We start from the raw sequence: 24109 nt of genomic DNA, 5'->3' as shown, positions 1-24109 counted from the left end.
AATATATCCATTTGTTTCCAACAGTGAAGTTTTTGACCAGATTTTTATAAAACAGCTTCAGGCAAAGGTATCTAACTTAGACAGACATAAATGCTATTTAAGAATTTTTTTTGTTTGTTTAAGAGTGACCACAAGCAGGCCAACTCTGACCTATGTCTAAAATACTGCTGCAAATAAGCTGGACCCAGAAATCCTTGTTAGACTGACCAATTAAGCTTCAGTTAAACCCAGGAAATTGCTATAAATAGTTTCAAAAGCAGAGCTGGACATCAGGACTCTCAAAATAACTCAGTTTCACACAAGATGGACCAAATTATGTCAAGTTGTTTATCTTCAGAATTTCCTGTAAGGTCAAATAAACCTGTTAGAACTTAATACACTGAGCAAATTGATATTTTAATATTACTGAAGAGTGCTTATTTCCACAGTACTCAATATTGTCCCCTTCAATACAAGTTAAGGTTTGTATCTGGAGAAGTTGTGCAATTCAATAGAAAACAAGGTGCTGGAGGCACACACCAAGAAAAATAACGCCCCCTAGTGCTGAAAAAGAAAATTGTATTTTTTTGTAATTTTAGAACAAAAGAATTCCTGCTAGTCACACACTGGAAGTAAAGACTGAGTGATGATCTAATATTTACCCTTGGGAAGAAAATTTAAACAAACTAAACATTTAATACTATGTTTAGTGAAGAACATATACTAACAAAAATTTTACGCACTTCCAATTTATGCTCTTTCTCTGCAAGGAATTCTTTTTGACATCGGAGAAAGTCTGACAACATTCGAGTTAGCTGTTTTCTATCATCTATTTCAGCCGCCAACCTGCCATTGTAATCCGCCAGCAACATACATGCATCATCTACCATTTTGGAAAGTTGTTCTCCAGATTCCTTATCTAAAAAAAACAAAACAAAACAAAAAAAAAAGTACAGCACCGCATTACAAAAACTCCTGTGAAGCTCTAACACTAATACTTTAATTACTGAATCTCAGGTCTTACCCGTTATTCTATCTAGCAAGGACACATCTTGGACTTCTATAGGCAATGAAGCTATCCGCTGATGAACAGCTGCATCTCCTGAGGCAGCATTCTCTAGTTCTTGCAATGCTCTAATGAGATCTGTAGTCTGAAAAAGAAAAAGCCCACATCATTAAATGAGATTCAGTCAACAAATCATGATATAAATTGTCATCCGTTTCACAAATTTACAGAATGCATCAGCCCAAGAGCAGTTTGCCCAAGGCAGCCTTAAAAAAAAAAATTCTCTCCCCACTGGTGAAGTAAACAGTATTATTACTACATATATTAATTCCATACAAATAAGCATTAGCATTCGCCATTGCAAAACATGTCCCATTAAAAAGGGCTTCAGTTTCCTTTTTTAATTTGTGCAGCAGTAAAACAATAAAAAAACATTAAGTCAGTCTCAAGAGATGTGCATTTGTTACACTGAAGAAGTTAGTAACAAAAATGTTGGTTCAACAAGATTTACCAAGTCATTACACCTCTAATACTCTTTTGGCCTGATATTCCCCTAGCTGCCTTAAAAAATTCTGGCAAGATAAATTACCATAACTAAAAGAAGTAAGAATTAGGATGACAATGAAGTGACTATATTTTCTTAAATACAGCACATTTGCCCCCCAAAAATCAGCTCCCCCCAAATTGGGGCACACATATTAAGCAGGGAAGATTATTTTCTGCATGGGATAGAAGCACCCCACTTCAATTCCTGTTCCCATAGTGCAACAGCTGTGGCATTACTATTCAGGCAACTAAGGGAGTTGATTGCCTTACTAGCTCATTGTCCTTCACTCAGCCAGTTGCTAACTATGGTCTCATTTTAATAGTCCTGATGTTCCACTAATCAAGCTGACCTTTAAGGACAATTTTCCTATTTGCTAGCTGGTCCTAGTTTCTCTCTCCCCCTATTTTATAGCCTCTAGTTCTTTTCAAAATTCAAATTATAGATCCACTCATGGGGCACGTCCAAACAAGCGTGAACGTGCCTCTTGCAGTGTCTCAAACTCCTTTGGTGCAAAAAGATTGCAAATTTGATAAATTTGCTCAAAATTTGGTACCTGGAGATCCAGGTATCAAAAAATACCCCAGGGGAAAAAAGCAGGCCAGGGCACAGTCCTGGACTCTGCCCTGAGGCAGCCGCAGGCTCCGTCCTCCACGTCTCTATGGCTGGCCCTTGCCCCAGTGCTGAAGCACGCCACCTGCCTGCGTGGGAAAAGCAGCAGTGCAGGCTGCAGGGACCGGGACGTGGGCTCTGTTCCAGGTAAGCAGGGGATGGGAGGGAGCCTGGAGAAGAGGGGAGGAGACCATGGGGAGGCCTCTGCCCAGGCCCAGCCCCATGCTCACTATCCCAGCTCCCTGAACTCTCCCCAACTTCCCCCGCATTCCCCCATCTTCCCAATCTCTCCCCAACTTCCCCCTTATTCCCCAAGCACCCCAATCTCTCCCCAAGTTCCTCCTCATTCCCCCAGCTCCCTGATCTGTCCCTAGCTTCCCCCTCATTCCACCAGCTCCCTGATCTCTCCCCAGCTTACCCCAGCTCCCAGAACTCTTCTCAGCTTTCCCCTCCTTCCACCAGCTTCCCAAATGCCCCCCCAGCTTCCCCCTCATTCCTACAACTCTCCATTCACTTCCCCAGCTTCCACCTCTTTCCTCAGCTTCCCCCTTGGACCTTGCAGGAAGGCAGTCCATGTGCTGTGTGGGGCAGCTGTGCCCTCTGGGGGGGGGACAGGGGACCCGCCCCTCCTAAGTAGCTCCCCCACACAGTCCCCCCACACCTATCCACACACCCTCCCACCCCTCTCCTGCAAACCCCACATCCCCCATCACACACTCATTATGTGATAAGAAAACCAAAAGCAAACATCAAAACATATAGATATTTAAAATGTATTTTATTATGATGATAGTGACACTCGCAGACTTCCAAATTGCTCTAACATTGTAAATATAGCAATAAGACTTGGCCCAACTGATCTCGCTCTTCCTCTATACACACACATATATAGAACGCTGTTATAGCTGGGTTGCCTATACATATATATTATATATATAGGCAACCCACCCCCTTAACACTGCTCCGCTTAGCGCTATTTCGCTATAAAGCTCATTTTAAATTGATACCTGATTTCACGTAGCATGCAGTGAGTTTCATTATAATGCTAGCGCTCACCATCTTGGGTCATTAAAAACAATTGCAATTGTCATCTTGAGTTATCAAATATTTTCATTTTCGTTTAATACCTGTTTTACTTAACACTCGCCTTTTCAGGGACCAATTAAGAGCGCTAAGCAGGGGTTGCCTGAAGTGGTCTTTCGTTCTAACTGGAAGAACATGGACTTTGGGGTATTTTAAATAGTGAATTTCAGATGCTGCTTCAGCAGTCCAGCTGCCATAAGGGGTAGTGTCCCCAGATACTAAGTGGCTGGGCCCCAGAAGCTCCTGAGAGCAAGTAGCCCTGAGCTGCTTGCCAGGGCAGCTTTTTATACTGCTGGGACCAGCACAGGGCAGCTTTTTATACTGCTGGGACCAGCACAGGTACTGTACCCAGGTTCTAAGCCCCCCTGGCTGCAGATCCAGGAGGAGCCAGGCAGAGTTATTTTGCCCCAAGTGGCACAATTTGCCCCACAAAAAAGTACATGTACGGGCACGTGTGCCGAGGCAAAAAGCCCTGGCTCAAATTTGTGCTACTTTTATTTAAGCTGCTGCAAGCGCATGTGCCTGCACGTGTGGACACGCCCATAGAGATCAGTCTTCAGCAGCAGCTAGGCCCTCAGCTTCAGTTAAGGAGGAAAGGGAGGGTGAGTCAGCTGAAGACTAGGCTCTGATCCTGCTCTATGCAGCCTTAAACTCAGGAAATAACCTTTTTTCCTTCATTGCATACTATATTCTGGGACATTTGTATGCAACAAAATTTATGTTGGCTACTGTGGAGTCATACGTCAAATAGATACATTGTTGACAAACTTACAACAACATAGTTTACAATAACCTAGTTTAACATATTCCTTATTTTACTGAGAAGCCAAGCATGTCATTTTGAAGTTCTATAAAAAAAAAAAAAGAAAACTAATATGCATGTGTATTAAGTGTCAAATTTGCTGAAATTATAAGATACCTTGATATTAACGTGTCAGAATCAAGATTTAAAAGATACGTATTTCAGGAAGCCCCAAAATAAGAAGTACATAGTAGATTTTGGTGGACTGAATAATGTACAGAGTTGTTTAAGAAAACAAACCTATATTTTTCAGTGTTCAATTTAATCTTCCTACTCATCCCCAGTATTTGGAGCTTTACCAAGACAAAATTTTAAAGGTCATTTCCTCTGGCATATCAATGTTCCTCTACATCCTTAAGAGCACCACCCCAGAACTTATAATTACTGTGAATGAATGAATGAGGATCAGCATGAGGGAATTATTAGTAAAGCTAACGCATTTAACAGTGATACCTATCTCCTCTCCTCTCCTCCCCCTCCCCTCCCCTCCCCTCCAATATAATGGCATGCATAGCAGCTGGTACTTCTGGGATCAATACTGTCTGCACAGCTGAGAGCACAAGTACTGCCTTGAGTTACACTAGCATTTGTTTTATTCAAATCAGTCCAAGAACTGAGGAAACAAAGGTGACAGAAGCACTTTTACTTATCTTCTAGCTATGTCAAGCAATGACTGAGATCTTAAAAGGAAGTCTTACAGTGCAGAGCGAGTACTATAAACTTTCAGTCATTGTAACTGTATCCCAAACCTTATGAAATATTTAAAGTTGTACATTTACATCTACCTGTGGAGGGTCAGTTGGTGAACTTCGGGCTGAACAGTTATTGTCTTCAACTTGTATCTGCTCATATGTGCGCTTCTTACCCTTCTTGTCACCATCTACAAATTAAAGGACAGATACAAAAGTCAGTTCAAGGAACCGTATATTAAAACAAGAGAGAAATCAACACCCTTGTGTCAACAATATACTTACACAATGCTTGCCTAAGTTGTTCTAATACATCATTTTCATAAACAGACCTTTCTTCCCAGATAGAGAGTACTCGGCCAAGGTGCTTCTTACAACTCTCATCAGACTCACTGTTGCAAGGAAGAAAAGTAAAATCACCGCTAATAAAAAACTATAATATACCCAGTATTAAACAATGCAGCCTTATATCTTTTATCCAATAAACTGGATTTACAAACATAAAAATAAATCTAGCTTCTGACATGCCCGTAAGAAAACTCCTTGCTCTACATGAAGGAAAGCCAAGGCACAAGAAGTAATCTGTCCAATATCATGCAGCAAGTATGTCAAGCTAAAGTACAAGTCTCTTGGCCCACAACTCTAATTTCACTATGGAAGAATGCATGAGAAAACATGATTTATTTACAGCACTGATGCTCAACCTTTAGGCCCTGAAGGCCAGATGAATGAGGCAGGGCCAGTCCACAGCCCAGGACCACTCCCATGTGCCAGGCCCAGGCCCCAAGGAATCAGCGCTGCCCCAGCACACCTCGACTGTGCACCTGATTCAGAACACATGGCCCAGGATTCCCTACAGATCCAGAAGTTTGGTGTAAGCATATAGCATAAGTAAATGCAAAGGTTTACCTTCATTCTAATATGCAAAACAAAGATGGCTTACAGCTTTCCAAAATAAAAAAAAAGATCATCTGCATGTAGATGAACATGTATATTAAAGAGATCACAATATAATAACCACATATTCACTATCCAAAGGATTTTCTTTTAACTAAACTGGTGCATAACAGGAAACTTTAAAAAGTATAATGAAGATCCAAATTAATGGTTATTTAATTAACACATATGAAGGTCACTGAGTGGAACAGAGGTTAACTTGCTAATAAATGTTTTCAGGGCTTTTTCCTTCATGGATGTATTCACTATTTAAATCCTTACCAATACTGCAAATGATATAGTTCCCCATACCTGGAAACATGCTTAAAAGCCTCCACTATAACCGGTGCAAAGTCTTTTGTAAATTCTGGTCCTTTCCTTTTGCTGTTCTGAATTACATCATTGGCCAGGTACAGGAAAGTAAGCTTCCTGTTTGACTTTGCTGATAAAAAGAAAAAAAAATAAAAGAGTAAACCAATACAATAATACAAAGCAGTTACTGATATAAAACTATTTCTGCAGAATAATGCTGTAAAGGACCTATCTAAAAATACAAAGTCGCCTAGTATTGATTACCAATGGAAAAAAATATACAAATAATACAGTTTCAGAAGAAAACTATATCATTATAATAAATCAAATAAATCACACGTAGCAACACATCTCCATGTTCCTTTAAATTGTTCCTTCAAATTCTATCCATCCCCAGCATCCCTATTAGGCTTCAAATTTAGAGGTGTAATTAAGTTTTTAAAAGCCACGAAATTGTGAATCAAAGCAAATCAATGAACTTGTAACCTTAGGAATGTTTGCCATGTGTTACCATAAGAGACCTAGAACTACTAGGCAACTTAAGTGACTTATTCCCATTAAATGAGGCTTCTACTCCTAAACCTAAGCTATGTTAGGTTAGGTTTAGGAGTACCCGTTGCTAGACCGTCATTTACCACAATCTTTATTAATTAAATTATACTCCTCAGGGAAGCGACTGCTTTACTTTTATATAAGAGGTGTTAGGTTTTTTTAATGTCCTAACATTTCACACAGTATGATATGCAGTCAATAGTTTACATCAGTGGTTTTTAACATTTTTTTCCATTTGTGGACCCCTAAAAATTTTTGAATGGAGGTGTGGACATGTTTAAATTATAAGTGTGGACATTCACATACTTTTCACTGATCATAGATATCTTTCGTGGATCCCTTAGACAGTCCATTGACCTCCAGGGATCCCATGTTGAAAACCACTGGTTTACATTAAACGTTTCAGCTATATTACAAATGAATCCACTGAGATCTTAAATTTTCCACACATCTCAAAGCCAGATTATGCTTTTTCAAAGTTTGAATAACTCGCCATACATCCAGCCCCAGAACATACTGCTGCCTTGCCTTAGAAAATAGCTTTCCATAAGACATCAGCAAATCAAGTGACACCGAAATACAATCAACCACTAGTATACCATTCGTGAAGTTCAGTTAGAATCTTCTTGTAAATCATGTTCCTGTCTCCAAATCCTCTACTATGCTAGTCCAAATATCAAGAAGAAATGAAAAATGAAAACATGTCAACATCAGAAGAGTGTGAGTAAACAAGACTATGATGAATCCTCTAACTGAATAAATCAACATGCTTTCTTTCATGCATACAAACTATCAGAATGGAAAACTCACTGAAGGGGCAGATTTAGAATAACATCAGTGCATTTTCCATGTGACTACCTGCACATGAATTCTGGTATTTGCTTTGCCAGGGACCAAAAAGCCACTTTACACACAACTCTTCACTCATTAAGCCACAACGCACATAAGAGCTCATGCCCTTCTTCAATATAGGCTGGCCATCCTTATGACCGAGTACCACAAGTGGTACAGGCAACCTCTGTTTGTCGCACACCACACATCAGGGAGAAGACAGGTAGCACACTGCCAGATAGGGCAGGGAGCAGATTGGGCAAGAAAATTATTAGAGTGACACTCTGGAAGGGTGTGGAGCTAACTGGTGCCATACACCTACCAAAAAGTTTGGCCCCCTATTAGTCACCTTTACCGCAGATCTGGGTTTCTGCCAAGCTGCATTCTCTCTCACACTCTCATCCTTTGCCTCCTTTCTCTATTTAGAAAAGAACAGAGGCAGGGACCATCTTTTCAGAGTGGAGTTGCCAACCTACAAGCACATATACCACAAGGCTCAAAGGCTCAAAGAGGCTAGGAATCAGGGTTGTTACCAATGATGTTTAAGACCAGAAAATCACTTTAGCAGCTTAACAGAACTGACTTTCTTCAGAGGAGTAACCACCAAAAGTGAAAGAGCCAACCCGAGCCCCCCCACCCCCCTCCAGTACAGCAGGTGGTACCTATCTACACATTCTACAGCTCAAGACTCAGATGTCCAAGCACCAGGACGAAAAGACATACTGGAAGTGCATACATTACAGTAATTATTTCAGCAAGTTATTCAATTTAAAAAAATATTCACACCCGGAAGGTGAACACACAAGAGCCAGGCAAAGATGTCTAATTGAAAGAAAGCATGGAACATCAGGAAAAGAAGATTAAGCACAAAGGAAAGAATAAAATAACCAAATCTCAATCAGGTAATAATGTTAAATCTAAGCTCATTCCCCTGGAGATGCTTCTAAAGACACATCAGGAAGGAAGAGCACACAACGTAAGGATTGATGGCACTATTTTCTAGCATCCACCATATAGAGGAGTGGGGGCCAATCTTTCTGGTAGATGTTCCCCAAATTAGCCCCATACCCTCCTTGAGTGCCACTCTAATCACTTTCCCTTACCTAATCTACGGCTCAGCTTTCTGCTCTCTCCCCAGTCTACCATGTGCCAAAGGTTGGCCAACCCTGATCCAGAGCCCACTACTGGATTTGACCAACTGAGACTTGACTAACATGTATTACCCCCAACATGTGACTGGATATTCATGACTATCATCCAGGGAGAAAAACTGTTAACGACTGTCTCTACAGTAAGCCCTGGGATACTGTTTGACTTTAAAAGGAAGAAAGGAAAAAATAAGGTAAGATGTTAAACAATTACTATGTCCTCAGGTTATATGATCATTGCTGAAAAGAAGTCAAAAAGCCTTGCATTTTAAGATGAAAGCTTTTACAGACCCAAGAGAGAAAGTCCTTTCCCTCTCTTATAAAAAGCCAATTCAAAAGTCTACTGTTAGAAGATGAAGGAACATTTAATAGTACATCTAGTCCAGTGATTCTCAACCAGGGTGCCATGAAATCCCTTTAAGGAGGTCATGCAATATTAGCACTGTTGGGTGCACAAACACCTACACACAATTTGCAAGATAAACCCACAGGTATCAAAGACGAATGCATGGTATCTGGCCTGTTGCAGTCTTTCCAATTTCTTTACCACAGGTGAATTACTCTATTATTTTTCCCTGGTTAAAAAAAAAAAAAAAGCAGAAGTTAAGACCTCCCATTTTCCAAAGGGTGCCTTGAGACCAAAGAAGTTGAGATTCTTACTGTGCTAGTCAGACTTTCTACTAACCACACTCTGCCTTGTCCTGATGTGTCTGGCAAAGCCAGTAATTTTTTCTTTTAACCATCTGCTGGTAAAAAAAGACATAGCATCATTTCACCTAAAAGCTGACAACTGATGAAGCAATTTATATAACATCTTTAAAAGAACACCGCCTACAGCCCGACTGGGTTGTTTAATCATGGTTCCATTTTGTAAATGTTTAATCAAAAAGATTCCTTTGCAGATGGGGAATAATATCCATCAGCATAAAATTAAAAAAAAAAAAGAGGAAGAATCTATTGCTATAGCTGAGTAATTTTACTAGCTACAAAAATTCTTGTGACTAGTGAGAACTAAAACCCAGGCTAGGGTCCTTCTACAGGCTCATCTGCATATTTATAGCATGTCTGTCCAATGACAATGATCAGTTTTAAGAAATGGAAGGAATGCTGAAAGTGTCTTTCATTTAAGCAATTCCATGGCATCAAGGAAACAAAAAATATAAAAGTTCCCTTGGCATTTGGTAGAGCCGTTAGATTTTCGCTGCTGCATGCTAAATTTATAGGGCTGCCAAGATTATTTTTAGCGAGATCCTGTCTCTCTCCGTGACTAAAAGTGCCTATTGACATTGCGAGGTGCACAAAAGTAGCTAACATGCAGTAATCGTTATGCTGAAACAATACACTGCTAATATCTAGTCTCTTCCTCTAAGCCTTGATCTATGCAATTGATCCATGTTCTGAATAATTATATTACATATACTACACCTTCTTTCCACACTAATGGCATTTTAAACTGTTATAAGTTAAAGTGCCTTTGCTTTCTAATTTGTTACTAACAAAAAACTTACAGAAACAATGCATTCTGAACTATTCAAAATGCTACCCATATACTTAGAGTAGTCCTGTTATCCAAGCCATTTCATTCTAAACCTTTCTAGTGATATCCACCCTGACACTAAGCCAGGGCTAGATGAAAAAACTTGTGTATGTACCAAAAGAAAGCCTCACCTATAAAGTATGTGGCACCCGGAGAATCTGCAAATATACACAGCATTTTACCTTTCCACTAGGTAGAACCATACGGTACATGGTGAACTGCCATACCCAGTCCTGGTAGAACCATACGGTACATGGTGAACTGCCATACTCAGGCCTGGTCTTCTGAGAGTTCACTGAGCAGTATATTCTTATTGCTCTGTTGCTACGTTTACAAACTCTCTTCAACTGGGGCACTTAAGCAGCCTGACCTTTATGCTTCAAAAGATAGCACTCCTGGTGCAAGAAACTTTTGACATCTGGCAGATGCCTCCTGTGATCAAACAGTAGTACATAATTTGCACTGCTGAATAGCTTTGGCAATCAACTCTCATGTCTCACACCCAGGTCAGCCTAGTTCAGGTCTAAGCAACCACACTGCAAAACCCTGACAAAATTACTGTATCATGACAGGAGCTGTACCCCTTCCATCCTCTAAAACATTACTTGGTTCCTGTGCAGTAGTAAACGGAACCCTTCTCTAATGCTTTCCCCAGAGATTTTTGGGAGAACCTCTGTCCTGGGTACATAAGAGTTATTCTAGATAAAGACCTTTAGCACTCACACAATTTAAGTTGCACCACCCCTTCCCCGGAAAAAAAAAAAATGAGTGGACTACCTGTCCAACTAAGAGTACAGCTTAGACTCTAATCCATTCTCCTACCCCTCCAATGTCCCACCAAAAAGGGCCTCACCCATATTATTCTTGACTAACTCCGTACCAAAGACATGCCCCCTTACCCAGGTTTTAGCACAGCTCTTCCTTTCCTCCCCTCCCCAACTTTTACTGATATCTATATACACTATGAAGTCAAGCTAGCTTACCATGCACAAAAGGTATACATTAGAGTTATGTTTTTCTGTAAAAAGGAGAGCCAAGGTATTCTGCAGTGATAAGCACCTGAACCTACTTCAGAACTTTCACAAAGCCTCCAAAACAAGACATTTCTTCACTTTCTATCTTTCTCTGCACCAGAAGTCACATACCAGTTTATACATACCTGGTCAAGTTTTGAACTCCTTTTTAAATGCAGCCTTTGTTGTTTCCATATAATAAAAACAGTGCCAAAGTAGAGATGGAGCCTGGAAGATCCATTTCTGCGCTTATGAAAAGTTGGAGCACACAGAAGTTCAGGTGGACCCTAGCGTAAGTTTGATAAAGTTTTGGAAGATAGACCTGATATCAGCACCTCTACAAAAGAACCTCAACAAGACTGCCAGAGAAGCCAATCAGATAAACCAGACAGGAATAAAAACATGCACCACCAAACAAAAAAGAAGGAATTTAGCATGGGAGCATGACCACCGCTAGGTAAGAAGTCACAGGTTTTTATTTTTAGTTTTGGTTTTTTTTTTTTTAACTGCTGTGAAGTAGAAGAGATTCCCAACCAGGAATTCTCAATCAGGGTGCTGAGATCCTTAAAGGTGTTGCAGCATTAGCACTGTTAGGTGTGCAAGCACCTGCATGCAATTCACAAAAGAAACCCAGATACTTCTAATAGGAGTCTAATGGGCATCAAAAACATTCTACCCTATTCTTTTGTTCTCTGTAAAGAAAGAACAGCGCTATAATTTTTCAAGAGTTAAAAAAAACAGTGAAAGCTAACAGCTGGTATTTTTTGAGAGGTGTGCCTTGACTCTAAAAAAAAGTTGTGCAACTGTCAGAGTAATTACTGTTACAGAATCTGCCTCAGCTGACAGCAAAAAAGAAATAACTTGGTATTAGCCCACCCCCTACCACACACGACCAAAATGAATTTTCCCACAGGAGAAAAAAAATTGTATTTATTCTGGCTGAGATTTTGCTATTAACCAATACATCTAGAATTGAGATTGCAAAAAAACTAACATTGCTTGTAGCTACAAGGCACTATAAACATATGCAGACACCCACACAGACACTTTTCTCAGACTAGTACTAGCACTGAAGTATGGTCAGAGAAAGCCTTGAGTATGTATCCCCACTGTATGACCTGTAGGTGTATTAAATCAAAGACTCCTGGACTGCCAGTCTTCTGTCTGAGGGCAAATGGTGTGGACAAGACAGAATTTTGCTTACAACATAATATAAGTCCCAGTCAGCATCTTAGTTATGTTCACATAGTACAGGAATTTGTTTACCGGTGGCTCATTCTGCTTGCAAACTTTCCTTAGAGAAGAAACTCAGAGCAGTTCATGAAATTCCAGGACAAGACAAGCTTCCCACAGGCTACATTCATAGTCATTGTTTGCTGAACTGTACACAAGCAACCACCTCCACGTACAGACAATTTTCTAACAGATGTTGGCAAAGTTGCTCCTTCTTCCAAGCTGGATTCTCAAGCCTCCAAAGTCATCAACACCTACAATAGTTTTAAAACCGTGTACAGTAAGAAGTTCCAGAGTTTATAGGTACCTGACTCAGCTCAAGACGCACGTATCTGCCTTATTAAAACAAAAGCAAGTGTTTTCCATTATGATGGAAGGCTACTGACCCAAGATGCAGCTGTTTCTGAATAAACAAATGTGAAGAATGAAATATAAAAATTATACTAAGTAGTTAGAGCAGCAATTTTCAACCATGGTGTGCAACACCCTGGGGTGCCTTGAGATGCTTTCAAGGTTGCCACCTAGTGCCACTCATTAGCAGTTAGGTGTGCAAACATGAATCACAAGATAAACAAAGATATTTCAAATAAGGATTCCTAGTGTTGAAAACATTCTGACTTTTTGGTCTTTCCAAGTTCTCTGCAACAGAAGAGATGCTCGGTTGTTATTCTGTAATCAGAAAACAAGTGAAAATTATGAGCTGGCATTTTCTGAGGGTTGCCTGAGTCTAAAAAAAGGTTGAGAACCACTGAGTTAGAATTAATCAACTTGCAGTTCCATTATGATGCAGAACAGAAAAAAAAGTTCTCTTCTCCCTAACACATGAATGTAATTATTTTCATTGCCTTTTTAGTGTGTTCTACTTCTGCCAGACTGAGGTACGCACCCAAGCTCCTTGGGGTAAAGGAACTTTATATGACAGCAAGGGAAAAGAAAGTTTATGGGATAACCTGCTGCGAGACATGCAAAATGAAGGTCACAGGTCAGACCAGCAAGAATTCCAAAGGAAACTGCTGGAACAGAACAGGGAGGCCAGGCTAGCAGTGAAGTACCTCATTGTCTTGGCAGCCTCAAAAAAACCCCCAAAAACCAACACAACACACAGGTAAGGCTCAAAAGGCTGTTTAGCCTGGTGGCCAGAAAAAGAGTACCCAGTATGTGCACTGCACTGCCATTCTGCAGCCACTTAATTTTATGGTGGTAACAAGTCCCTAAAATAAAAGCATGTATAGGTACTTGAGTCCTGCTCTCTAGTCCAAATGCAGCTACAAAGACAGACAGATGTACTGGTGATGCACAATTACAGATAGCAGTGGCAAAACATCTCTGGATTTTAACCACACATTTTGTAAAGTAAAGCATCAGTAGAACAGGAAGTGTAATCCAAAACTTTTAATGAAGTAATTCCTGGTTTGCATGACAATACAGTACCATTTTTCTGCACTTGTGACCCAGCTGCAGAACTGCTGTTCAGCAAAGGGGTAATCCAGAGGCATTACAATCTGCATCAGCTGTCTCAACTTGAGGATGTCTGCATGATCTCCACATCAAGACTCACTGCTACCTGCTGATGGTCCCAGCCTGCTGCACAAATGCCATCTATCCTGATGGTCTCCAGCTACAGAAATGGGTGCTTATGAGAAATAGTTTAGGATCAGTTCCACATGGGTCAAATATGTTATCTCACAATAATTCTGAAATGATTCAGCAAGTAGGGCAGCTCTAGTGTGGATGTTTGAACTAAGCCTAGCTAGTTCAGGAAACTGCAGGAAAAACAGAAGTGACTACAGTTGGAGGGTGAGCATCAGTGCAATCAATGAGCAGTGTTCAAACAGAAGCACAGCAACAAAGACTGTCAAGCCAAATGTTGGCAATTATCAGAATACTGAAGTGCTACTCAAGCACTGAAAAATGCACCAAGTACCTATATAAATTTGTGAATTGCCACATTCATCTTAGTAAGTCAAAGCACTAATTAGAAGTAGTATTTAATTATTTCACTGCTGATTAAACTCAAGGAAGAACCAGATTATGAAAATTCACCATTACAGAATTGAACAAAAATTGGAATTCTCGCTATTTTTTGCTCCCCTTTTGATTTCTAGATATTTTGCCACCTCACCATCTTACACACTGCCTTTGCAGAGAATTTTGAAGATCATAGAAAACAGTTTTCCTACACTAAATAAGTTGCACACTATTACACGTGGAAACATTATGAAGTACTATTACAATGTCACACCAAGCAGCCGACATCTGCTGAGCATGCATGAAAGTAGTAATTTCTATTCTGTAGGAATCACATCACAACTGTAATACAATAGTATAGTACTATTAAAATTAGACTCTAGTAGAGTTTCACTTATCAATAAAATAACCTGAAGAATACTATAGCCTCTCCAATAACTACAATCTAGAAATAATAATACACTAACAGCACAGAATCAAGGCATTGACTGAATCACTAAATCATGAAGTATGGCAGAACACCTTAAAGAGAGTCCATTCTCTCATCACCTCAAAGGTTAGCTGAAAAAATTAAAAAGGAGTAACACAAACATGCAGAAACAGCAAGGGGATAGTCACCATGTAGATTCTAACCAACCTTTCAAGAAAAATCTCATTTCTGATGACTCATTTGATTAAGGTAACTCACAATATATCACTCTGTCAGATAACAGCAATTTCACAGCATAATACATTCTAGAACATATTTAATGCTTTCTTTAGAGAAAAGAATTGAAGTTTCTGATGCGTCTGAGAAGAAGGGCCTAAGAGATGCTGAATTTCTTATGAAGATTACATATCAAATGTTATGAAATAGTGCATGTTCACAATATATATTCAGACTGTTTACACAAAGAAGCCAAAGATTCACCAATGATATATACTGTTGCTGGTAAAAAGTAGGTAGGTAACATTCCAAATCTTGTCAGATACAGTAAGTGCACATTCAGTGACCTACCTTGAAACCTCATAAAAAGGATTAAAGTTCTTGAATTTATTTAATACAGAGAACTCAAATTGCATTCAACATATTTTCCCTCAGAATATGTAGTGCTTTGGACATCACAGAATTCATTGAAAAGATTTGCATTTTATTTTAAGTAGGGGTAAGCCAATAAATATTTTCTTGGCCAATACCGATAGCCGATTATTAATCAGCCATATTGGCCCATGTCGATCCAATAACCAATTCACAGGAACGAAGCCGGGCAGCGTGAAGAGCAGCTCCCTGCGGGTAAGTCTGTAGAGGGGAAGGAAAAGGGTGTGGGGAATGCAGATTGGGGGGGGAGGGGGGGGCAGCGTGGAATGGAATAGGGGCAGGGGCTGGAGCACTGCCCAGCCAGGACAGTGAATGGGGCCCAGAGCGAGACGGCTGCAGGCAGCCTGTCCAGAAGATCAGCATCTCGGTGCTTAAAAACAGTGGCAGGGGCACTTGAATTAAAGCTCGCCAAATAAACCTTAGCTCAAGCACTGCCGCCACCATTTTTAAGCGCAGGGATGCTCTTAACTGGAATGCAGCTGAGCAGGGTGAAGGTGGATGTGAGCTGCCTGCTGTGGGCTCCAGGCTCTCTGCTCTGCTGCTTTTTCCTTGGGAGCCCCAAGCCAGCCACACGCCCACTGCTTGTCCAGCAGCAGAAGGCACAACTTGCCACCCCCACCGCTGCTGGGCAGGGAGGGGACATGTAGCTGGCATGGGGCTCCCAAGGGAAATGCAGCAGAGCAGAGAGCCCCAAACTCACAGCGAGCATCTGCCCCACGGACAAATCTGGGGGAGCACATGGGGGGGTGGGGTCATGTGCCACGTTTCCCCCCGGGATATGCACAGCGGCTGGGGGCCCCTCAACAAGGTAACCATGGCTCTGTCCTGCTCCCTGCCCCGGCTTCCATTGAGCCTGACTGGGCAGCACCCTGCACCCCAGCCCCTCTCCCCCCTTCACCATGGGGGCCTCAATCTGCCCCACCGCCATGCCCCTTCCCCTCTACATACTTACATGCAGGGTGCTGCTCTCCATACTGCCCAGCTGCATTCCTAGCCACGTTTGACTGCGTGCCTGCACGCAGTATCCGGCACAAGCCAGAAGGCCTATTGTATTTATCAGTGACATTATTGGCTACACCGGCCAAAAAAGCTAATAAGTGATAATATTAATTTTCCTTTTAAATCGGTGCTGGTGTGATATGCAACCAATGTATCAGTGCACCTCTAATTTTAAGTCAAGAATTTCTGCCCAAAGAATGCTTTGCCACAAACAATCACAAATATGAACCAATTTCAGAATTATTTCAAATTACAATCATTTCAGTTTGAACAGCAATTTCCTCATCTTGTTGTGAATGTTTCAGATGCCATTTGTTTTTGTGCTCTTAAATACGTGATCTACAGTGTTGTTCAGTATCAAAAAAGGAGGAAAGAGGGCAAAGAAAATAGTTGCCAAGAAGAACCTGTTTTGAAAAAGAGCAACTAAGCAGATTCTGATACTATGGGTAATCATCATTATGTACCTCACTTACTCTTTGGTACATATCTAGATCAGGGATTTTCAACCTTTTGGGATCAGAGTAGCCATGGCAGCAGGGGTGTTTGGTGTACAGCCAAATGGAGTGGCAGCAGCCAGTGTGTGCAAGCTTCCCCTGCACCCTGCATCTGGCTGGGTGGGCAGCGCCTCACGGGATGGTACATGATGGCACTCCGTCCTTGTCCGCGCAAGCCTCCTAGGGCCTTCTCAAGTACCCCTGGAGGTATACATACCCCCAGTTGACAACCCCTAAACTAGATTATCATAAATAAGCAGTCTGAAAGAAGGAAAAATAGGATAAACTACAACAAATAAAAACAGAAAGTCACTAGAGAGAGATCTCTGTTTTGGTCTTTGCATGACTTCAAAGTAAATTTTTCAGAAGCAAAAATTCTAGTTTATTGTGCCCTGATAATTCTCAAGATGTTTAAAGAAAAAAGATTAACCAAACTTTTCCGATTCCAAAACTTTGTATTTCTGGACATTTTTCCTTTTTTTTTTTTTTTTTGAAAACAATCCACTGACCATCGACAGAAATTCAATTTTGTAAAAAACTAGATATACACGATCAATAATGTGAAGATAACTTAAAGGAAGAACTGAGTCTATCAAGTATGCAGCAACTCAACTCTCAATGTAAACAAGGACAGGTAACAAGGTGAATTTTCTAAGCTTTAAGGTTCATTTGATAATGGAAAATTTTTTATCCAAATGATGCACATTTTATAGATCTAGGGCTGCCTCCTCGTTATTTCAATATGGCATTCAAGTCCTATTACACAATTTAATCATAACAATACAATGTTATGATAGAATACAGGCTTGTTTGTTTGTTTTTTTAATCCACAGCACACTCAAATACAGGTAAAAGGTGGGATGTGGAACAAAAGGAAACCATCTAAAGCTTAAAAGAGATGTACCCAAGATGATGGTACTATTTGGTATGCTCTTACATGGGAGCTGCTTTGCCCCAGGTCTCAATCATTGGATTTTCCAGGAAGCCCTAAAGGTCGAATCTGTTTCTGGAAAACTTCTGTAGAAATAAGAAACTACAGAAGCAGCAATATTTAATTATCTTAATTATGATTTTTGGTGTAATTTGTTTTTGCTGATGTACTTGTTCTGTTTTTAACCCATGGACTCTTATAGCAGTTGTAAGACCAAGATCTGCTTCTGCTCCAGGTAACATGATTTTATTTATCAGTGATTAATGCAGTAAAATAAAATGCAGCAAGTTACAAACAATTTTCTCCCCTTAAAGTTCTACCTTGCAGTGCTTAAATAAAAATGAGGATAAAAAGGTATAATGTAATGAAAACTATATCATAATTAGAAAATATGAATAGAGTGCCTGCATTTTACACTTGGGATTGACAACACTATTTCAGAGACTCCTTTTTGAGTACTACAATACTGATGATTGTAAATGAGGGGGAGAGAGAGAGATGGAAGGAAACCCATGTGGGAAGAGGGTTTCTGCCTGCACGTAACCCAGCTAAATTTAGGAAGGAGAAGGGCGAAAAGAGGGAGGATGCTCTCTGGATGACAGAGAAGCAAGAGTGGTTGGTGTAGAATGCAGTTTTAAGGGTTTGGGGTACCATTTGGGTTTTATTGTGACTGCCTTCTTTAGCAACCAACCAGAAGCCAATGCAACATCGGACTCTGATGTAACCAGAGATTCAGCCTCTGCCAATTCACCAAGTAGCTGGAGATGAGTTTTTAGCAACCATTTTTCTCAAGACCCCCAAAACCAGATCACAAGCTTGAAACTGAGGGGCAAGTGCTATCCAGTGACAGGGATCAAAGCATTCCTGTTAATTCTTTACAACAGGGACTGGCAGCCAAGAGTTGCAGAGGAATCATTTATCTAGCCTGTGGAGCCAGGGGTTTTGCATCCATGATTGTGACCTGCACTTTTCAAGAGCAGCACCCCCCCACGCCCCACAGCAAAACATTACCAACCCCCTGCTTCAGAAGACTTTATCCTGCTAACCAAGACCATCTCTATTTACATAGGCTGAGTTTCAACCATATGTTTTCTAGGTATATTCTTACGTCATTAATGCAGGGCAACAAAAACATCTAAACATTACAAGTTCAACAGCCAAGTGTCAGCAATAACTGACATCAACTGCTTCTCCAAGTAGTTTCATGGCTATGTTGATCAAGATGAACAATGAAATGACCAGTTTAGCAATTCCTAGTGTAATTGCTCACTGTAATCTTCTGCTATGACGAAAAATAATGAATTTCCTTTTGTTATTATTTGTTTAGAATAGGAAACACTGGGCTCATCAACACATAAACCTATGGTGCTGTTGTTACGGCACCATTATTTAGTACTTCCTTTTGGAAGTACTAAATGATAGCACAGTAACAGCCCATACTGCGCTGTGCACACCATTATTTTTAGCTGCTACTTTGCTGTAGTGATGCGCAATACTGAGGGAATGCATCGCTACGGCTATGTAGCTGTGGCATTGTGGTTTTTGCCTAAAGATACTATGGCGATGTAGCATCACGTGTAGACATACCCGCTGTATCAGTACATTGCAATGAAGTCGCTTGTATTTTGTAAAGATAACCTGGATAAGCTGATTAGACCTATGCATCTTCAGGAAAGAGATAATTTACTCAATTTACACGTTCAGGCACCCCACAGTCCTTACTGAAGCCCAGAATGCACAGGGCTTTTCTTTTTAAAAAGGAGTTGGACTAATTTTAGTATCCCCAAAGATTTGAAAGATCACTAGATAACCTGTCATGCAAGAAATAATTTAAAATGTATTCTAAATAAAAGTTGTGAACACCTTTAGTCAAGAGCAGGGATATCAGACTGGATAGGGCCAACATACTGGCCCTGCACTCTGGAGCCAGAGTGCACAGGGCTGATCCACAGCAGACACTGCATGCAGCACCCACCCTGCACTGGCCCTAACCACTGGATTCAGCACAAAGGGCTGGTCTGTGGGCCCAATCTAGTCCCACATTCAGCATGTGGGCCTGGCTCCACACACAGTGTGCAGGGCAAGCCAGAGCAGCTTCGTAAGTTGCATGCAGTGCACAGGGCCAGTCCAAAACCCACAGGCAACACCACAGCCTGGATGGTACGGCTCTACGGGCTGCATCTTTCACACCCAGGCACAGAATAAACAGAAGTTTAGTTAAATGGTAAGACTTTCTCTGCTGTTTCCAGGAGGCCAAAATACTTTCAGTGACCAATCCTAAAGCTTTTCTTTTCCCTTAAAACTTAGCTTCATACAAACAAAATGGTTTCTGCCATGTTGACCAAAAAAAGAGGAAATGATCCTGAGATGTGCCCTATCAACATGGCCCTACACAAGGATTCTCTCTAGGTCTCTCGCAGATCTAACAGTTTGCCATCTCTTTTCCTCCTTACCAACAAAGCCACCCCCATCAATGGTTCCCCTTCAAGTCCCCAAATCTCTCCCTGGTGTGGGCAAAGCTATCAAGGCTACAGTCTTCTCTGCCACTATGGAGGCAGCTTCTCAAAGGGGCCAGTTTCCCATCTTCCAGGAGGCTGCCAGCACCCCATTCCTTACTGCCAAGCAAACAAAGTGATGACTGACTGCGTTAGGTCAGGGTCCAAACCAAGTGGGCAAAGCTCTGCTCACCCACACTGGCCCTTCCCAATTAACCCAATTATGTGCTTCCATTTGCCCCGTTTAAAAGGTAGTTCAGGCTGCACGAAACGCCAGTAAAGAAGTCGCATGTAAAAAGTGGAAGGGGGGGGGGGCGTCCACTGCTCTCATCTTCGCTAATGTGCACCCATATGCCCCCCCCACCGCCAAAAAAAGGAAAGGAGCAGGCGCGGTGGCTGCGCTTCTTTCAATCCCGCTTTAAACACCTGCCCGCGGCCCACGGACTGCAGGCGACAGGCAGCCCCGGGGGGGGCGACGATCCGCGGCGTCGCCAGGCCCGCCTGCCACTCGGCTGCCAGCTCCCGGCCTCCCCACGCTGGCGGGGCCCGAGGAAGGAGGGGAGGCGAGAGGCCGGGCCCGCCCGGAGGGGCTGCCTCACCTTTGCGCAGCTCGCGCTCCCAGACGCTGACGATGAGCGCCGAGTGCTTGCGGTGGTGGATGAGCCAGAGGCTCAGCGTCTGCACGCTCTGCTGCGAGTTGCTCAGCTCCGACAGCTTCCGCTCCAGCGCCGACTCCGAGAAGGCCGACATCCCACCCACAGCCCCCGGCCCGACGCGAACAAAATGGCGGCGGCACTGGGGTCTCCAGCAGAGGCAGGCCGACCCCCTTACGTCACTTCCGGGACGGGACGCGCGGGAGGGAGAAGGGAAAGGAGCCGCCCCGCCTACCCCGGAAAGCAACAGCCCCGCCCCCTCCCTATGGGAGGAGCCTCAAGGTGGAGGGGCGGGGCCAGAGGAGGTCGCTCACTGCTACTTGAAACGCTAGCACGCTCAAGAGTCTCTGAAGTAGCAGGGGTTTAGGTTGTAGCCGTGTTGGTCTAAGGATGTAGGCAGACAAGGTTCCTTGGGTGAATTTGATATCTTTTATTAGACCAACCCAAATAGTTGGAGAATAGTTATTAAGCAAGCTTTCGGGTTCAAAAACCCTTCGTCAGGCTAAGGAAGCTGCAGCAGTTGGTGTGTGCTCTTTTGAACCTGAAAGCTTGCTTAATAACTATTCTCCAACCATTTGGGTTGGTCTAATAAAAGATATCAAATTCACCCAAGGAACCTTGTCTGAAGTAGCAGGACTTTTATTGTAGTGCCATAATGTAGGAGCATTTTTGAGGCAGCCTATGCAAAACCCAAGTCACTCTCAGGCAGTTTTAACTGACTTTGAGGTTTGCTGTCAGTACTTTCCTATCACGGCTCGCCTAGAAATAAAGAAGTGTTTCAATGTCGGTATTGCCAGCTTCCATGATTTTTGGCGTTTTTAAAGTCTGTGCATCAGGAATGTGAAGAATGTAGGTTTTTTTTTATTTTTACACACACACACACGTTCTTCACATTCCTGACGCAAAGACTTTAAGAACAATGCTGAAAATCACGAGAGTTAGCAATACTGCAACTTTGATGACCCAGTTCCCATTCGCTCACTGACCACTTAACAGTGGGCAATATAAAGTAAATAAAAAGACTTTTTTGCATATTGCTCTGTGGACCATAGTTTTTCAGCAAATATGATAATTTTGAGCTTCCAATAGCATCATTTCATATTTAGCACCTGGCAACACTATTGCAAATCATGAGCCTGGGCCTAGCCAGTGGTGAGCAGGCCAGGGAGGCACCAGACATGGAATATCTTGCTCTGCCTCTTAAAGCGTGTTGAACTCCCCCTTGCTCCTGGCATGGGCAGGAGTGCAGGCACCAGCCTCCTCCCCCACCTGCCACTCACAGTGCCAGTGGCCACCCCTTGAAGATTAAGTCTCCCGCTTCCCTCCTGACACCCCATGCCAGTGTTGCCAGGTTTATGGTAATGATCGTATTTCTACGATAATTTCAACCTTGTACAATGTATGATCAATAATAGTAAAAATTCACAATGTATGATAATTTATTGATCTAGCATATGCAAAACCCAAGTCACTCTCAGGGAGCCTTTGCTGACTTCTATTTTTTTCTAATGTTGTGTATCCTAGGCCAAATTAGCCAAAACTAATTCCAAATCCAAGAGTCCACAACCATAAGTGGCCCTACTACTGGCGCACATCCTCCACCCCCAACTGGGGCTACAGATCTTCCCAAAACCTTTGGCGGCCATCCTACTTTCAGGCTCAAGCCCAGAGACTTGGGGTTCAGATGCCCCTGAGTTTTGTTTGTCCTCAGCTGTAAGGCCCCAGGGCCAAGCCAGGGAAAAATCCCATTTCCATAAAGTGGGCTTAAAGCCAAGACCTTCCCACTCCAACAGCTAAGTGGGAGGTTTACTATACATTACCTTGGCAAGTAATATCCCCAAGTCAGGAGAGCAGTCTTCCCTGGTGCAGCTAGGAAGACAGCCCCAGAGATCACGGTATTTCCTTTACCAAGCAAGTGCAGACTGCGCTTGATCTGAGCCTTCAAGAGACTAAGAAGAAGTTTGCAATCAGCACTTTCTCATGGTTGTTTGCTTTAAAACAAAGAAATGCTTCAGCTTTGATGACCCAGTTCTCACTCACTCACTGGCAACTATTGCTCACTCTCGGACTATCCATGCACCGCCTGTGCACTGACTGCCTGGCCTCATGCCAGGGGGTTGGTGACCTGAGCCTTCTCATGCAGCTCCAAGGGTCTTGGTCCCTCTCAAACCCTTTGTGTGCCAGCTGTGCACTGCTTGCCACACTCCCTTGTGGCAGGGCTGGGGGATGTGGCTGCTTGCTGCTCCCCATTTGGCAAAGAGTCTTTGGGCTCTTCAGAGGCAACAACTCCGTCCCGCTGGCCAGCTCTTCTTCAGCCCTCTTCTTCATCCCTCAATGCAGTTGCCTGTGTGCTGGGCACACTGCTTTGTTATTCCCTCTGGGGACTCCACCCTCAGATTGAAAATGGACCAATCAGAGTAAGGGGGTTTAGTCCTCACTCATGTCCTGCTCTTCACTTTGCCCCAGGGTAGGGGTGGGGCAAGCCTTTCCCCTGCCTTCATCCCATTGGTGGGAACGCCCCACCAATCACTTGGAGCCCTTCCAAGTCAGCAAGCTGAGCTGTTACCAGCAAACCCACCACAAATGTATGCAAAAAACTATTTGTCTTCACAATGTGTGCTTTCCAGTTCCTCCTACCCGCGCACTTCAAACTGTAGCAGAATTGGCTGGAGCTATACAACCATGTAGGGTTCATTTTCATTTTTTACCTCTTAAATAAAAGGCTACAATAGGTGACCTTGAATTAGTTGCTTAGTTTGTAGAGAAATCTGAGCCATCATTAGAGGAAACAAAGTAGCTTTAGCTTGGGATAAGGGTATTTAGCTCTCAACTGAGCAAACTACTTATACAAGTTACATAGGTATGAAACTTTGAAGCCTGTGAATAGCCCAAATAATAACATTCATATATACCTACCTGAATTGAGGCTTTACAGCACAGCAGGTTCTTCAGAAGTTACATATTCCCAATGAATATAAATATATTTTAATCTGCATTTAATTTTGTATCACGTAATTTTTTGGAATTAGATTTTATTTTGCTTTTAATTTCTTCCTTTTTTCTTGAGCACTTAGACTGGAGGAAAAAAAATACTTAAGAAGCCTAAGGTGTTTTCTCCAGCCATTTTTTTTCCCAAAACTCTATAGGTTTTCCCCATCTTTTCACATATTTCTCTAGCTGCAGGCTCTGAATTTTACAGGGAGCTTTTCTTCCT

The 24109-nt window shown here is 42.2% G+C and overlaps 1 protein-coding gene across 8 annotated transcripts in view; it reads right to left on the bottom strand.

Annotated features, from left to right (window-relative positions):
- Positions 1 to 21127, bottom strand: part of RPRD1A (regulation of nuclear pre-mRNA domain containing 1A) — a 67264-nt gene extending 46137 nt beyond the window's left edge. For 2 of the 8 annotated variants that reach the window (XM_025211005.1, XM_025211004.1), the window contains exons 1-6: positions 20842 to 21113; positions 5964 to 6093; positions 5001 to 5107; positions 4806 to 4906; positions 1004 to 1130; positions 723 to 898 (exon numbers count right to left, since the gene is read on the bottom strand). In XM_025211005.1, coding sequence (XP_025066790.1) covers positions 723 to 898; positions 1004 to 1130; positions 4806 to 4906; positions 5001 to 5107; positions 5964 to 6093; positions 20842 to 20992 — 792 coding nt within the window. In that variant the 5' untranslated portion in view covers positions 20993 to 21113. Of the gene's footprint in view, positions 1 to 722; positions 899 to 1003; positions 1131 to 4805; positions 4907 to 5000; positions 5108 to 5963; positions 6094 to 20841 lie in introns of all 8 variants that reach the window. The other 6 variants (XR_003095431.1, XM_025211002.1, XM_025211003.1 and 3 more) reach the window with 6 other exon arrangements.
- Between the last annotated feature and the right edge of the window lie 2982 nt (positions 21128 to 24109).

The sequence above is a fragment of the Alligator sinensis genome, unplaced genomic scaffold (assembly GCF_000455745.1).
Source record: "Alligator sinensis unplaced genomic scaffold, ASM45574v1 scaffold285_2, whole genome shotgun sequence".
Lineage (NCBI taxonomy): Eukaryota > Metazoa > Chordata > Crocodylia > Alligatoridae > Alligator > Alligator sinensis.
Note: the sequence above shows the minus strand (reverse complement) of the source record. Positions and strands in the feature narration are given on the sequence as shown.